Raw genomic sequence first — 16312 nt, forward strand, 5'->3', positions numbered from 1 at the left:
GCCCACCAAAAAAAAAAAAAAAAAAGAAAAAGATCATTGGTCACCAGCAAGAGAAGTTTCAGTGCTTGCTTGAGAAAGAGGCCAGACTGCAGTGGCTAAAGAGGGGACGGAAAGGGGGAGGAAATGAAGATAGTAAATGCTGACTCTTGAAGAAGTCTAGTTCTGCAGGGAAGGTGATAGAGTGGTAGTGAGACAGTCATAAAGGAATGAGAGAGAAGCTGGGTATAGGGGATGGATGCCAGGATGGTGTCCGTCTCTGAAACACAGGGAAAGGCTAGGTTCAGGGAAGAAAGGTTATTCTTTTTATCAGTGCTTTTGAAGTGTAGTTGACATGCAGTGTTCTATTCATTTCAGGTGTACAGCATAGCGATTTGACAATCCTATACTCAGTGTTCACCACAGTGAGTGTAGTCAACAGCTGTCACCATACGTTATGACAATAGTATTGGCTCTCTTCCCGATGCTGCACTTTTCATGCCTGTGACTAATTTATTTTATAATTGGAAGTTTGTATCTCTTAATTTCTTCACCTATTTCACTCATCTCTCCACCCACCTTCCTTCTGGCAACCATTAGTTTGTTTTCTGCATTTATGGGTCTGTTTCTGCTTTTGTTTGTTTCATTTTGTTTTTCAAGGTTCCACATATAAGTGAAATAATATGGTATTGGTCTCTCTTTGTCTGACTTATTTCACTTAGCAAATACCCTCTAGCTCCATCCATGTGGTCGAAAATGGCAAGATTTTTCTTTTTTATGGCTGAGTAATATTCCATTGTGGATAGATAGATAGATAGATAGATAGATAGATAAATGAACAGATAAAGAATGAAGCAATACATAGGTATATATAGATATCACATTTTCTTCATCCATTCATCTATCAATGGGTGCTTTTGTTGCTTCCATATCTTGGCTATTGTAAATAATCCTGCAGTAAATATAATGCATATATCTTCTTGAATTAGTGTTTTCATTTTCTTTGGGTAAATACCTAGTAGTGGAATTACTGGATTGTATGGCATTTCTATTTTTCATTTTTTCAGGAGCCTCTATACTGTTTTCCCCCATGGCTGTACCAATTTACACGCTCCCTTTTCTCCACGTCCTCCCAGTACTTGTTATTTCTTGTCTTTTTGATACTAGCCATTCTGACGGGTGTGAGGTGATACCTCATTGTTGTTTTGGTTTGCATTTCCCTCATGATCAGTGATGTTGAGCATCTTTTCATGTGTCTGTTGGCCATTTCTATGTCCTCTTTGGAAAAATGTCTATGCATTTTTTAATCAGATTGGTTTTTTTGGTGTTGTGTTTTATAAGTTCTTTATATATTTTGGATATTAATTCCTTATCAGATATATCATTTGAAAGTATCTTCTCCCATTCAGTAGGTTATATTCTCATTTTGTTGATGGCTTCCTTTGTGCAAAAACTTTTTATTTTGGTGTATTCCCAATAGTTTATTTTTGCTTTTGTTTCCCTTCCCTGAGGAGATATATCCATAAATATGTTGATAAGGCTAATGTCTAAGAAATTATTGCCTATGTTTTCTTTTAGGAACTTTATGGTTTCAGTTCTCACATTTAGGTCTTTAACCCATTTTCATTTTGTATTTGTGTATGGTGTAAGAAAGTGACCCAATTTCATTGTTTTGCATGAAGCTGCCCAGTTTTCCCAGCACCATTTATCAAAGAAACTGTCTTTTCCCCATTGTATATTCTTGTGTCCTTTTTCATAGATAAATTGACCATATAAGCATGGGTTTATTTCTGGGCTCTGTATCCTGTTCCACTGATCTATGTGTCTAATTTTGTGCCAGTACTATATTGAGTTTTTTTTTTTCAGTTTATGTATTTGTTTTAGCAATCTCTACACCCAACATAGGGCTCGAACTCATGACCCCAAAATCAAGAGTTGCATGCTCTCCCAACCAAGCCAGCCAGATGCCCCAAGTACTATATTGTTTTGATTACTATAGCTTTGTACTGTATCTTGGAATCTGGGATTGTGGTACCTCCAGCTTTTTTCTTTCTCAAGGTTGCTTTGATATTCAAAGTCTTTTGTGGTTCCATAAATTTTAGGATTATTTTTTCTAGTCCTGTGAAAAATGCTATTGGTATTTTGTTGGGGATTGCACTGAATCTGTAGATTGCTTTGGGTAGTATGGACATTTTAACAATATTAATTCTTTCAATCCATGAGCATGATATATCTTTCCATTTGTGCTGTCTTCAATTTCTTTCATCAGTGTCTTATAATTTTCAGAGAATAGGTCTTTCACTGCCTTGGTTAAATTTATTCCTAGATATTTTATTATTTTTGGTGCAATTGTAAATGCAATTGTTTTCAACTTGTCTATCTGCTACTTTGTTATTGATATATAGAAACACAACAGATTTCTTTATATTAATTTTGTATTCTGCAACTTTAGGGAATTCATTTATTAGTTCTAATAGTTTTTTGGTAGTCTATAGGATTTTCTATATATAGTATCATGTCATGTGCAAATAGTGAGAGTTTTACTTCTTCCTTACCAATTTGTATGCCTTTATTCCTTTTTCTTGTCTGATTGCTGTAGCTAAGACTTCTAGTACTATGTTGAATAAAAGTGGTGATCGTAGACATCCTTGTTTTGTTCCTGAACTTAGAAGAAAATCTTTCAGTTTTTCACCATTGAAATTGATGTTAGCTGTGGGTTCTCATATTTACCTTTATTGTCTTGAGATACGTTCCCTCTAAACCACTTGTTGAGATTTTTTTTTATAATAAACAGATGTTGTATTTTGTCAAATGCTTTTTCTGCATCTATTGAGATGATCATATGGTTTTTATCATTCCTCTTGTTAATGTGATGTATCACATTGATTTGTGAATACTGACCCACCCTTGCATTGCTGGAATAAATCCCACTTGATCATAGTGAATGATCCTTCAATGTATTATTTAATTTGATGTACTAATATTTTGTTGAAGATTTTTACATCTGTTGTTCATCAGGGATATTGGCTTGTAGTTTTCTTTCATTCATAGTGTCTGTCTGATTTTGGTATCAGGGTAATGCTGGCCTTGTAAAATTAATTTGGAAGTTTTCCTTCCTCTTCTATTTTTTGGAATAGTTTGAAAAGAATAGGTATTAACTCTTCTTTAAATGTTTGGTAGAATTCACTTGTGAAGCTATCTGGTCCTGCACTTTTGTTAGTTGGAAGTTTTTTATTACCATTTCAATTTTGTTACTAGTAATTGGTCTGTTCAAATTTTCTATTTCTTCCTGATTTAGTTTTGGAAGATTCTATGTTTCCAGGAATTTATCCATTTTTCTAGATTATCCAATTTCTTGGAATATAAATTTTCATAGTATTTTGTTATAATTCTTTGTATTTCTGTGATGTTGGTTATTATTTCTCCTCCTTCATTTCTGATTTTATTTAAGTCTTTGCTCTCTCTCTCTCTTTTTTTTCCTGATGGGTCTGGCTAAAGGTTTATCAATTTTTTGTTTTCCAAGAACCAGCTCTTGGTTTCATTTGGTTTCCTTGATCTGTATGTGTGTTTTAGTCTCTTATTTATTTCTGCTCAGATCTTTATTATTTCCTTCCTTCTACTAATTTTGTTGGTTCTTTGGTAGGCTTTGTTCTTTTTTCCTAGTTTCTTTAGGTATAAGATTAGATTGAGATTTTTCTTGTTTCTTGAGGTAGGCCTGTATTGCTATAAAATTCCCTCTTACAACTCTCAAAGACTTTTTTTTTTAAAGATTTTACTTATTTGTCAGAAAGAGAGAGAGAGACAGAGCACAAGAAGGGGGAGCAACAAGCAGAGGGAGAAGCAGGCTTCCTGCCCAATTCAGGAGTCGATCCCAGGACCCTGGGATCATGACCTGAGTCAAAGGCAGACGCTTAACTGACTGAGCCACCCAGGTGTCCCACAACTCTCAAAGACTTTGGACAGACAGTTGTGTTTTCATTTTCATTTTCTCTATTTTTTTATTTCCTCTGATTTCTTAGTTGACCCATTGGTTGCTTAGTAGCATGTTGTTTAGCCTCGTGTGTTTGTGTTTTCCAGGGTTTTTTTCCCCTAATTGATTTCTAGTTTCATACCATTGTGGTTGGAAAAGTTGCTTGATGTGATTTCAGTCTTCTTAAATTTATTGAGACTTGTTTTGTGGCCTGACATGTGATCTGTCCTGGAGAATGCTCCATGTGCTCTTGAAAAGAATGTGTAATCTAGTGCTTTGGATGGGATGTTGTGTGTGTGTGTGTGTGTGTGTATATGTTGGGTCCATCTGACCTAATGCGTCATTCAAAGCCATCATTTCCTTGTTAGTTTTGTCCTGATGGTTTTGTTTTGTTTTGTTTTTTAAGATTTTATTTATTTATGTGACAGAGAGAGATATAGTGAAAGAGGGAACACAAACAGGGGGAGTGGGAGAGGGAGAAGCAGGCTTCCCGCAGAGCAGGGAGCCTGATGCGGGGCTCAATCCCAGGACCCTGGGATCATGACCTGAGCCGAAGTCAGACGCTTAATGACTGAGCCACCCAGGTACTCTGGATGGTTTATCCATTGATGTAAGTGGGTGTTAAAGTCCCCTAGTATTGGTGTATTACTGTCAGTTTCTTCCTTTATGTCTATTAATATTTGCTTTGCCTCGGTGATAGACATTGGGGAGGGTATGTGCTATGGTGAGCGCTGTGAATTGTGTAAGACTGTTGAATCACAGACCTGTACCTCAGAAACAAATAATACATTATATGTTAAAAAAACAAAAGAAGAAGAAGAAGATAGCAGGAGGGGAAGAATGAAGGGGGGGGGAATCGGAGGGGGAGACGAACCATGAGAGACGAGGGACTCTGAGAAACAAACTGAGGGTTCTAGAGGGGAGGGGGTGGAGGGATGGGTTAGCCTGGTGATGGGTATTAAGGAGGGCACATTCTGCATGGAGCACTGGGTGTTATACACAGTCATGGAACACTACATCAAAAACTAATGATGTAATGTATGGTGATTAACATAATAATAAAAAATATTTGCTTTATGTATTTAGGTCCTCCTACTTTGGGTACATAGATATTCACAATTATGATATCCTCTTGTAGGATTGACGCCTCTATCACTATGTAGAGCCCTTATTTGACTCTTGCTACAGTCTTTGTTTTAAAGTTTATTTTGTTTAATATAAGCGTTGCTACCTGGCTTTTTTTTTTTGCTTCCATTTGAATGGAGTATCTTTTTCCATTCACAAGGGTTATCCTTGAGTAAAGGGTACATCCCTTTCTTTGAGATGGAAGGACATTGGATGTGAGGATGGTATTCATGGTTGACAGTCTTGACTTTCTCAATGAAAGACAGTCTCATCCTTCTGCTGAATGAGGACATGATGAGGCTTATGTAGACTTTAAGGAATGGGAGGAGAGCTGCCTATGCTTGCATCATATATTTGTAGTTTTCTTGTTTCATTTGTCATCTTTTTTGGTGATAGCCCACTGTCTGGTACGTACTATTCAATTAATGTCTAACTGACCTGAGTTACACAGCACTGCCATGTATAGTGGGGAGGGGGGTTCCAACACTGGATAGGTTGAATTCGATTTCTACTAGGTTGAAGCTGTACTCACTGGAATTCAGTCATTATTCAAACAGTATTTCATTTTTGAACACCATGTGTTAAGTCGTGGTGCTAGGTACTGGAATACCGTGAACAATATGGCATTTTACATTAAATGACAAAATCAGTTAGGTCCTTTTCACGTTCATGCTGATGGGGTTCCATTTAGAAGACTGTCTACGTGTACTAAGTGTCTAAGTGACTGTCCAGTGTACTTTTTCTTTGACACTTCTGCAGTCACAATGACCCTTCCCTGCTTACTGCAATCTTTTTCTCTTCCTGCTTAGACACTGCACTCTCCTGAGTCTTCTCTTGACTACCTTAGTGTCCTTTCTCTTTCCTCCCCCCTCCCCATTATAATATTGTGCAATCATGAGCCCTTTTGGCCACACTCCTTTTTGTAGACGTCAGCCACTACTTCAAGTGGATGACCTCCAGACCTCTATTACTTGTTCTGAGCTATCCTCCAAGTTGCACACTTCCCATTTTCCAACTGTTGACTGCATTTAGACAATTTACCTTTTCTTCAAATTCAGTACGTCTACACCTGAACTCATCATCTTTCTTTCTTCTCTGCATTCTTCACCCCATCCCACTCCACCCCTTTTCCTGTATTCCTGGCCTACTTCTGTCAGTTCTAAGATTGAAAACTTAGGAGCATCAAAAGCCTGGGAGTCTTGCTTCATATGGTTCTTCCCTTTGAAGATATCCCTCTGAGGTTCAGTTAAAATAGAACTGAATAAGGAGATGGATGTCGCTAAAGCTATCACATCAGCAAGGCCTCCTGTAACCAGGTCCTGCGTGTGGTTTCTCTTTTGCAGAAACTGCCATATAAGAACCCAGCTCACCTTGCTCAGCAACAGCAACCCTGGAGTCGGCTCAGCTCAACTCCCACAATCACCTCCATGAGGCGGGATGTTTATTTTTTTGATCCTGAGGTACCTAGCATTGAAATGCTATTTCTCTTTAATCTGCTTAAAACTCTTATCTTTTTTGAAGGGTAGTCTGTCCTTCATGGCATCAGCATCTTTATTTTGTCCCCAGCCCAAGGTCCTACCAAATCTAAAACCTAACACCAATTTATCTGGGCTCTGGGGAGTCAGAAGGCTTGTTTTGCTCCAGTTGACTATCTGGAGCAAATCATTTTCTCACCAGACTTTTCACTCTTCTGATTATAACCATAAATGAGGTAAGGCCCATTAAGCCCAAGTGAAGAACAGTATGATTTCCGTATCTCCTGTGAGAGCTCACCCCTCATTATACTGACAAGAGTTAAAATGTCTTTGGTATTTAAGGAGTACAGGCCCAAAAGGGGTTTACTCCCCTTTTGGGGAAAAAGTAGAGCCCAACAGAACATGACTAGAGTTTGGGTAAAGGTGGCAAGTTAACCCTGGGGGGACTGACTTCCTCCGTAGATACCAAAGGATGACCTGGATTTCTGCTTAGCAGCCTTGTACAACCACCACACAGGGACATTCAAGAACAAAAGTGAGATACTCTTACACCAGGAGACCATCCAGGATACCCATGGGTAAGTGGTGGAGGCAGAGCCTCTCCACCCTAAAGACAATGCCATCCAGTCATGTAAGGTAAAGTGTCACCTGGGAAATAACAAAGATAATCAACAGGAACTCATTTGTATACACATTTCTGTGCTTTTTACATCTGTATCTATAATGCAATTTCTGTATTTTTATTAACTAAAACAAACAGAGATCCTCCAGCATTGTGATCTGTATAAACAAAATCTTCAGTTAATTCCCAGAGGGTAAAAAGGGCCTTTGGCTGCATTATTTCTGAGGCTGCATGCAACTATCTTGCCCTCCTCTCCTTTCTTCTTCTGATTGATTTCACTCTCCCTGTTCTTCCCCATACCATCTTCTAGAATCATCAAGACCCAATTCCCTGGAGAACTTTTACCCCCTCCTCCGCCACCTTCCACCACTTCCCGAGCTAACATCAGACACTGGATCAACCCTAAGAAGGAGTCTATCCACAGCATCCAGGGATCCATAGGTAAGGGTTAGAAGACTGGATGGGCAGATGGGTGGTACAAGAGTTTTTTTTAAATTGACCTAGGAATCAGGGAGTTGAGGTGATTGGTCATTAGGGAACTTCAGGGATAACTGAAGGTCTTGGAATAACAGTGACTAAGTGGGCACATTATCAGAATACCAGAGGACATACTGCCTAAAGCTAGGAAATGAATTCACTCATTTTTCAGAGCTTTTAACTCAGCTTAGGTCTAGCAGACAAAATGTCTAGCAAAGGGCAGAAACCTGGGAGTGGAAGACCTATAGCTATCTCCCATCAGTCCTCTCTATAGGCCAGTTTCCCCAGCAATACAAGAACCTCCACAATACCCAGAAATGTATGGATGATTACAGGTTCCCAGAAAAGGCAAAGGATTTGAAATTCACAGCCTACCCCATTCTCTTTTCTCCACAGTGTCCCCTCACACTGCAGCCACCAATGGAGGCTACTCCCGAAAGAATGATGGTGGCTTCTTCTCTACCTAATGTTGACAGGTCCCTGGACTAAATTAATCATAATGGAACATCCTGCTGCCCACCTCCATTAAATAGAATTGTGCTGGATGAAACCTCAAGTGTGTTACCCATGGACTAAGAGTTGCCACTTGACTGCTCTTAAAATGTGGGAGGGAAGTTTTCCAACTTCTAGAAACTAGTCCTGCTGGACATATTTGCAATTTGTAAAGTCATCTTGCTGAAAAGCTAAGGATTTAGAACAAAACAGCACATGGGGCACCTTTGTGGCTCAGTTGGTTAACTATCTGACTCTTGGTCTCAGCTCAGGTCTTAGGTCTCGGGTCGACTTTAGGCCCCACATTGGGCTGGGTGTGGAGCCTACTTAAAAAAACAAAACAAAACAAAAAACAGTACTGTGTTTGGCAGGGGACAGGTATTCATATTGTGTAAACTGGACTCATTCCAAACATAGAAATATCCATTCAACATTTCTTGCAAACTTGTATGTCAGCCACTGAGCTAAGTGTTGGGGAAACAAGAGTGGACATAGCTCATTCTCTTAATGAGCTTACCACACCATAATTCTGGTAACTCTATGTAGCGTTAACGTTTATGCTGAGGTCACACTTAACATATTTCAGACCTTCCGGTTTTAGTCATCTGCTGGGCTTTACTTTTCTTTTTTTTTTTTTTTTTAAAGATTTTACTTATTTATTCATGAGAGGCAGAGGGAGAAGCAGGCTCCCAAGGAGCAGGGAGCCCGATGTGGGACTCGATCCCAGGACCCTGAGATCATGACCTGAGCCGAAGGCAGACGCTCAACCATCTGAGCCACCCAGGCGCCCATGGGCTTTACTTTTCCATAAGGGTTCCATCTTCCTGGACCTGGCTCCTTGCCACTGTTCATTCTCTTATTCTTCTATCTTCTTGCCTGGGAGTCCATTCCTTTTTGTCAGTTTGTGCTGTGAAATACAGCTCGATTCTTATAAATGTGGTTCAACAACCTGGTGCTTGGGCTTGAAGGTACCTAAAAACATGCATTAATGTGGTTTCTAAAATTATAAGTCACTCAGGGGAACCTGCTGTTAGATTGGGCAAGATTGCAGATCTTTCATAATATTGCAGGGTAAATTCCCATTTCTAAGTTTGGACAGCATATGCATTGTTGAATAATTCAGAGATGAAAGAGTTTCTTCCTGTTACTCAGGTACAGGGTCCTTAAATTCCATCAAACTATCGCAGTCCCTCTTCCACAGAGATACCCCAACCTATTCAGATAATATCTGCTGCCAAGTGGCAATATCAAATTTCAGTTCTCATTATTTAGAATGGCTGAAAGTGACAGAGAGGGGTGACTCTCTGGCTAATCATCTCATGCAGGTTGATACTAAATATTAAAAAATTTATTACCGTGACCCATATACACCGATGCTTTTAAAAATAGACTCATAGACTGCCCTAATAATTCTAATTCAGTAAATCTGGGGCGGGTCCCTGGAATCTTAACTCTTATAAGCTCTGCAAGTTCTCTTATGGAGAAAGATATATATATATATAACGCATATATATATATATACATGTATAACCTTTAGCAGCAGACGCTGTACAGGGGGGCACCAGTGTTAGTACCACACAAAGGGCCATCACACGTCGGGCCTAAACGAAAAAAGGGAAGAGACTAAGGAAAAAACACTGCAGCAGCAAACAAGGCTTCCGTGCCCTTCCGGCTCCCGCGGTTCGGGCGACGGCTCCTTCACCCCCGCCTTCGCCCCCCAACGCCGGGGCCCGCCGCCAACTGTTAACGCTTAGCCGCGCCCCGGGGCCGGGCTCAGATCAGAATCGCCTCGATAATCATTGGCCCGGGACAAGCCCGGCCTCGTCTATCTGATCAATTCATCACTTCTGAGCGCCGGGCCCCGTAAGACCGGCTCCGGGACCGCGGCGTTACCGCCGCCCAAGGGGCCTCGCTGCACAGCGCCCCGGTGAAGGGGCTTCGCAGGAGGGTAACTTTTCATCTCGGGTCGGCCCGGCGGGGCTAGGGTCACAACCCGATCAAATAAGATCAAGGTGTAGGCGGGGGGAGGGGCTCAGGGACGGGCACACGCACTCGCCTTGCACGCCCCATGCGCACACTCACACATTCGCGCGTCCACTCACTCAGCCCACACGCGCTTCCACGCAGCATCGCACAACACAAATCACCCTCGCCCCAGGCCGCTCTCCCACCGGGAAGGAAGCGGATGTCCGCACCCTCTTTTAAATTCCTCCGCCCCCTCCTCTGCCTCGGAGGATTCTGGGAAGAACCACTGAGCACAGGCTCTCGTCCGACGTGCGCTTTGCTGCCCCCGCGTGGCTCGGAGGGGAACCCAGGTGCCGGAGAAAAGCTGAACAAATTTGCGCAATACTAAATCGTGCTTGTCTTAATGATCTTTGTGCAGGGACATATTTATATCCGTATCTGTAGTTTTCCTTTGATCTTTGACCCGAGTTTTTGGCCCAACTTCTGAATATAAGATGATTCAGTCTTATGAGATTTATAGGTGACTGCCTGCTTTCCCATGGAGAAGGCAAATCCTGGTCATTAACCAGTATCAGCTTCCCCAGGAGCTCCTTCCCCCAGGGGAGACGGAAACCATCATTTTACCAAAGGGAAAGGTGAGAATAGATTATTTAAAACCAATGTCTTGGTAGTCAGGATAACTGTGAAATGAATAGAGGTAGGAAGGCATATCCCTGTCATTTACAAGAGCCCCCTGGCTACCCAGAACTTGATGCTATGGCAGTCATATTGCTGAACCTTCACTTGCTTTCAACTTTCAAACTCCCCAATGAGTAGTGAAAAAAAAGTAGTGATTATATAATGAGAATTAGCTCCTTTCACATCAGGGAACACGATTTTAATGTCTCAGTTTCTTCTTTCTCCTTCTTCAATGAAAAAGGTGTATGTGTGGGTAAATCAGAAGAACTTTGTGAATTTACAATTTGTAACTGCCAGTTCCACCATACACTTGAAATAAACAAATAGGGGGAAACTATCCATTTATGTGCCAGAATCCCATTGGCTGAAGGATTTTCTAGGTGCATGGCTGGTTAACCTGATAACCTCATTTGAATAAAGAAGTTTATGGCTGGTAATGGCAGATAATATTTGTATTTTAATAGCAGTGGTAGATAAAATGTATTGAATGTTATCTGCCTTACTTAACATACCTCAAGACTTATTGGTATATACATGCTTATATATATAAGCTGATACATGTATCAGCTCCCTCAAAGGAGAAAACTACACCTTCATAAATTCTGAACTATCATATATTTGGTGACCATCACAAGGGGTCAACAAGAATAATGATATTCACCAATGTAAACTAAAAAGGTATACTTGGGTAGAACCAAGGGAAGTATTGAACAAAGTTCAATGAATTGATCATGTGACAAATAAGTGGACAAAAATGGTAGGGAAAGAAATTTTATTTTCAAGGATTTGTGCAGACAATGGTGAATAAAAAACTGTATTAAACTATAAAAGGCTGACTTCATTCCACCCTGGCATTCAGGGTTTATGGTGATGCCAGTTTGAATCTGAGGCAATACTGCTATCCCCCTTCCTCCACCCCTAAAAAACTCCCTCAGAGGAACAACTTCCTACCATTTTCAGTTGAAAAACATATGACACATCAACCAAAGTAATGAGTTAAACAGCCTTCTGCTTATCTGCTTACATAAAGGCAAGAAATGAAATAAGCTGTGTATTTGTTTCTTGCTGTAAATTACCTTCATTCTTTGCACTTTTTGGTACATTCTCGTAGGAAAACATCTCAAAATATAACAATTTAGGTCAAGATGACTCACCCGGGAGGCTGTAAAAATTGGTTTGAACAACTAGAACTGTGAAGTGAAGCAGCTCTCCTCACCAAGCTTAGAGACATTAGCCCTACTGGAAAACAAGTCATTAAAGCTACAAAGTAACAAGTGCAAAACATGCTGAACCTCTATTTCCAGGGAATAACATTCCTGCTGGTCAACAGGTCCCAAACACACCTACAAGGTGTAACTCTTCCTTTCTGTTCCAATAAATGTCCTTTCCCTTGTGTGAAAGATCCTCAGAAGTGACAATGGAAAACACCTAAATCATTGAAATTTACCCTGCAGGCCAATTCTTGAAGAGACAAAAAAGCCACAACTCTGAGATGATTAGACATGTAGTGTTTACTTGAGGACTTTTTACACCTTTAGAAACCCTCAAAGCACTAAACTGTCTATATCAGAACCTAAACTTCCTAGCAGCTTTTCTTTGGGGAAAAGACAAAAGACAATTTCCTGCCACACAGGGGTCAACCACAACTAACTTGCCCACCGTCAAGTTTTACTGTAACGGACAATTCAATTTGTTCCTATGTTGATGCCTGCTCTTTACAATAATTTTAGGCCAACACTCTCTCTTTTTAAATGGAGAATTCTTCCCTTCAAATGCTGAGTCATCTAAAATGATTTGTGTAAGAATTACCATATCCATACAAAAGCCCAGTAATCTCCATTGCAAACATCTGTTTTCCTTTACTTTAGAAAACACCCTCATTTTATTTGTGGATTCTGTGAATTTTCCAAACATGCCCATGAATATCAGTAACTTCTCTCACTCATTTGAATTTATCATGTTCTTATAAGACAAAGAATTTCCAAGAGATAGCTAGAGTACTGCAATATGCGGAAAACTAAGAGTTGCCCAAGAAAAACAAGTGATCAATTAAAAATTGCCATAAAAATCCAGACTCAAACACAGAATAAGGTTGTGTCTTGGATAACATGACAAAACGTCCATCTAACATAACAATAAATTCTTATACTAGTTGACTTTACTAGTGTATGAATTATATACTAGATTTCTTTTACCCTAACTGCAAATATATTAAAAATTATTTCTTCAATACTTTCTCTTTCCCCTAGTGGTGGCATTTAAGACTGAGTAACACTATTTAGCACTCAGTAATTTAGAGTATATAAAAAGGCTTTAGGAAAATTGCAACAATGGATTCATTTTCCATATACCATTTGATGGGATGAAGTCTCCTTTGGGGGATACTGGTGAACAGAACATTTTTCCTTACCTAAGTTACTGCTTCTGGTCTCATCATGGACAGTTAATTCCCAAATCTTACGTAGACCCAGGTTTTCTTGGCAAACTCTTGAGCTACCAGCACACAGCACAGCTATTTCATCTGTCCTCTGTTTGCAGTGAGGACCATGCCTCTCTCTTATGTCCCCACATGGGTATATGAAAGAGAAATTTCCAAAGCCAAAAAATTTCCTTGGCGTTGTATAACTCCTGTTCCTCCCTTCTCCACCCCACCCACTCACCCCCGCCCCCACCAACTTGCCAAATCCAAATCAAACAGTGAAAAAAAAAAAGTCAAGACTTGAAAATTCTCTCTCCTTCCAAGAGGTGTGAATACAGCTTATGTTGTTCCCTAATGAGCCTCAGTTTGAAGAGATCCTGATGATGGGCTGAAGAACAGAATAGGTGACAGGTTTTTATGTAGGAGGTATGTAATCTTATCACCGTGGGGTATTAATTTATCTGGACATTATATGCTCTCTGCTGAGGACTGATTCACACACAGAGCAAAGGAAGTTGGCCTTCTGGAGTCCCCTGAAGCATAAATAATGTTTGTAACCATGAGGAATTTTCCCCACATATGGCAGGGGTAGATGCTGTGGTGTCATCTTGGGGACTTTGATGATTTTAGCTGAGCTCTCTTATGCTGGGCCCAGGCCCCGGACAGCTTCTTCACCCTCATCCTCTTGGTTGGCAGCTGATGAGACGGATGCTTTGGAATTCATTTTACAAACAGGACGTAAAAGGCCATTACAACACAGGCGATTGCCACAGCAGCATGCAGCCTGGTTCCAATCACAGCGGCTGGCAGACAAAAGTAAAAAGAGAAAAGAAATCACACCCTGCCCTTCATTTAAGTCCTCACTTTCAAGGTGGTATTTTGAAATCTCTAGTCACGACAAAGAGATCTATCAAGGTTCTCAGGAACCCACCCGGGGATACATTTAAATACTATCCTTAAGCTCTAGGTTCTAGGTGAATATACTGTTTGTATTTTGCTCTATTTTGAAAAAAGATTTAGGTAGGTAGGACTTACCCTTAATAAAAAGTAAAAAAAAGCATCTGAGTTAATGAAACTTAAAAAGAGACTCCAATATATTCTTTCCAGAAATTCAGAAAAACTTTTCATTGGGAAACTATTCCAACAGTTCTAGTCCAGTCTAAATGGCTTTAATTTAGATACTTTTACTCCATGGAGAATATTAAAATTACCTTGATGCTAAAATAAATGATTATGTAAAAATGGAACCAAATGCAATGCCAGCCTGTCCCACCCGCTACACTTTGTAGCACCCCACTGTCCAGAGATGGCCATCTCCTCTCCCTGTCCAGAGATGATCATACCTTTGTAAAACACACCCCAAACTCCCTTCTTCTCTGAGAGCAGCCAGGTTTTGAGACGAGGTACTTTCTTGAAGTAAGCACAGGTGCAAACAAAGAGCAAACCAAACACCAGAATCCCATCCAAGGAGTATACTGTTACAGAAAGAAAAACAAACACACACACACCTTTGGTACTAATTTAGCTTGTGATCCCATTTGGAACTCCAAGGAGAACAGAGTGATATAATATCCAGGTGATAAAATCAACCAGCAATGCCAACCCTTGACAACAGGGAGCCAAAATCCTGGGACTAACAAAGTTACTTCATTGTTTCCCAAATTGCTTATAGACAATCCCCTCATAAAGATTTCACTGCACCCTCTCCTCCCCTTTCAAGAGCTACAAGTCCTGAGAAGAGTGCATCACTTTAGTGGAATCAATCTCCCAGGAATGGCCAGTGTTGGTAACAGTTTGAGAGAGGCGTAAGAATCCTTGGAGCCTGAGCTGAGGAAAGTACCCATGTTCCTATTATCAATCACTCATGTGCTAAAGGAGAGCCAGATGATTAGCCAAGTCTCTCAGATCTGCATTTGTTGAAAAATACGTTAAGGCAAAAGTAAAACTTAATGGAAATCGCAAGGATTAGAATTCATAAACTACAGTTTTCCTATGCTTATCTTATACCTCATGCATGATACTCTCCTTACAAACCAAATTTCTGCTAAAATAACTAGATTCTTGTAAAAAAAAAAAAAGTATCAGGTGTCGACATAGAACAACTGTGGAAAAAAGCTTTGAACAATTAGTTCTATTTCTTACATATGTAAAACAAGCTATTTCTTGTACATGTAAGCACAATGCAGCACCTAACTGCAAAAAAAAAAAAAAAATTTCAGACCATAAAAGGAGGGAAGATAACTAAAATTTACTCAGTGATTATTATGTATCAGATTGCTCTCTTATTTCCTGGTTCAGATGATTTCTTCCTCCCAGAGATGTCCCTTCTGGTACTGTGCCTAGTAACCTCAGACCTGTGACTTGCCCAGGAAGCTCCAAAAGGATATTTTACATAATCAGTATCTGCCAGTTCTGGACCACTCTATCTCCCTCTCTCCAGATAGTTTTATCTCACAGCCAGGTGTCATATGAGAAAGGGCCCAGTAAATTAACATATACACTAAATTCTTATGATGAATGATGCTTTAATGTATTATTTAATGTATTATTCTTTTACTTTCATAAGTTCTTGCAGACAATGCCAAAATTCACAAAGAGGTGAAATCTGAGTCTCCACTGCTAGGCTTATGGAGAAGGTACTCTTGAGAAATGCTTTCCTGTGCCCCTCAAATCATACTAGGAGGCCTTCTCTTCTTTCCTATAAAGCTGACTCTAAAGACCATAAAAGTCCTGCTTCCTGCACTTCCCTGGAATTAGGAAATCATGTCTATAAAGTGTCCGAAGACGTCTGGAAAATTAGGTCGGATAAACAGGGTTGCAACTGCCACATCGTTTAGAAGAGGCAGTGTCTAAATCCAACCCTTGCAACACTAGCCAGGGTCTCCAGATGGGATCACTCAGGCAGGACTTTATAATCAAACAAGAGAAAGCTTACCGGCATTTTTTCAAAAACAAGGAGAACTTTGTTTAAGGGTCTACATTCGCCTCCAGGAAAGTGTTAGGCTTGACACTCTCTGTGATTTCTTGGTCCTCCCAATGAGACTACAGTCCGAAAGTACGAGAACGTAGGGGGCTGAGAGGAGGATCCTCTCTTTCCCCTGGTCCTAAAGCAA

General features: G+C 40.2%; 1 protein-coding gene and 1 non-coding gene across 3 annotated transcripts in view; one reads left to right on the plus strand and one right to left on the minus strand.

Annotated features, from left to right (window-relative positions):
- LOC116643313 (transcription initiation factor TFIID subunit 13) overlaps positions 1-16312 on the plus strand; it is a 37784-nt gene that overhangs the window by 2388 nt on the left and 19084 nt on the right. Inside the window, exons 2-5 of one of the 2 annotated variants that reach the window (XM_032422042.1) lie at positions 6415-6531; positions 7009-7124; positions 7479-7609; positions 8042-8818. The exons of the other annotated variant lie outside the window; for it this stretch is intronic. Of the exons in view, the coding sequence (XP_032277933.1) occupies positions 6415-6531; positions 7009-7124; positions 7479-7609; positions 8042-8112 (435 nt within the window). The 3' untranslated portion in view covers positions 8113-8818. Of the gene's footprint in view, positions 1-6414; positions 6532-7008; positions 7125-7478; positions 7610-8041; positions 8819-16312 lie in introns of those variants that run through there. 2 annotated transcript variants of the gene reach the window in all.
- LOC116627175 lies at positions 9911-10316 on the minus strand. Its single transcript, XR_004298444.1, has one exon.

The sequence above is a fragment of the Phoca vitulina genome, unplaced genomic scaffold (assembly GCF_004348235.1).
Source record: "Phoca vitulina isolate PV1807 unplaced genomic scaffold, GSC_HSeal_1.0 scaffold2, whole genome shotgun sequence".
NCBI lineage: Eukaryota > Metazoa > Chordata > Mammalia > Carnivora > Phocidae > Phoca > Phoca vitulina.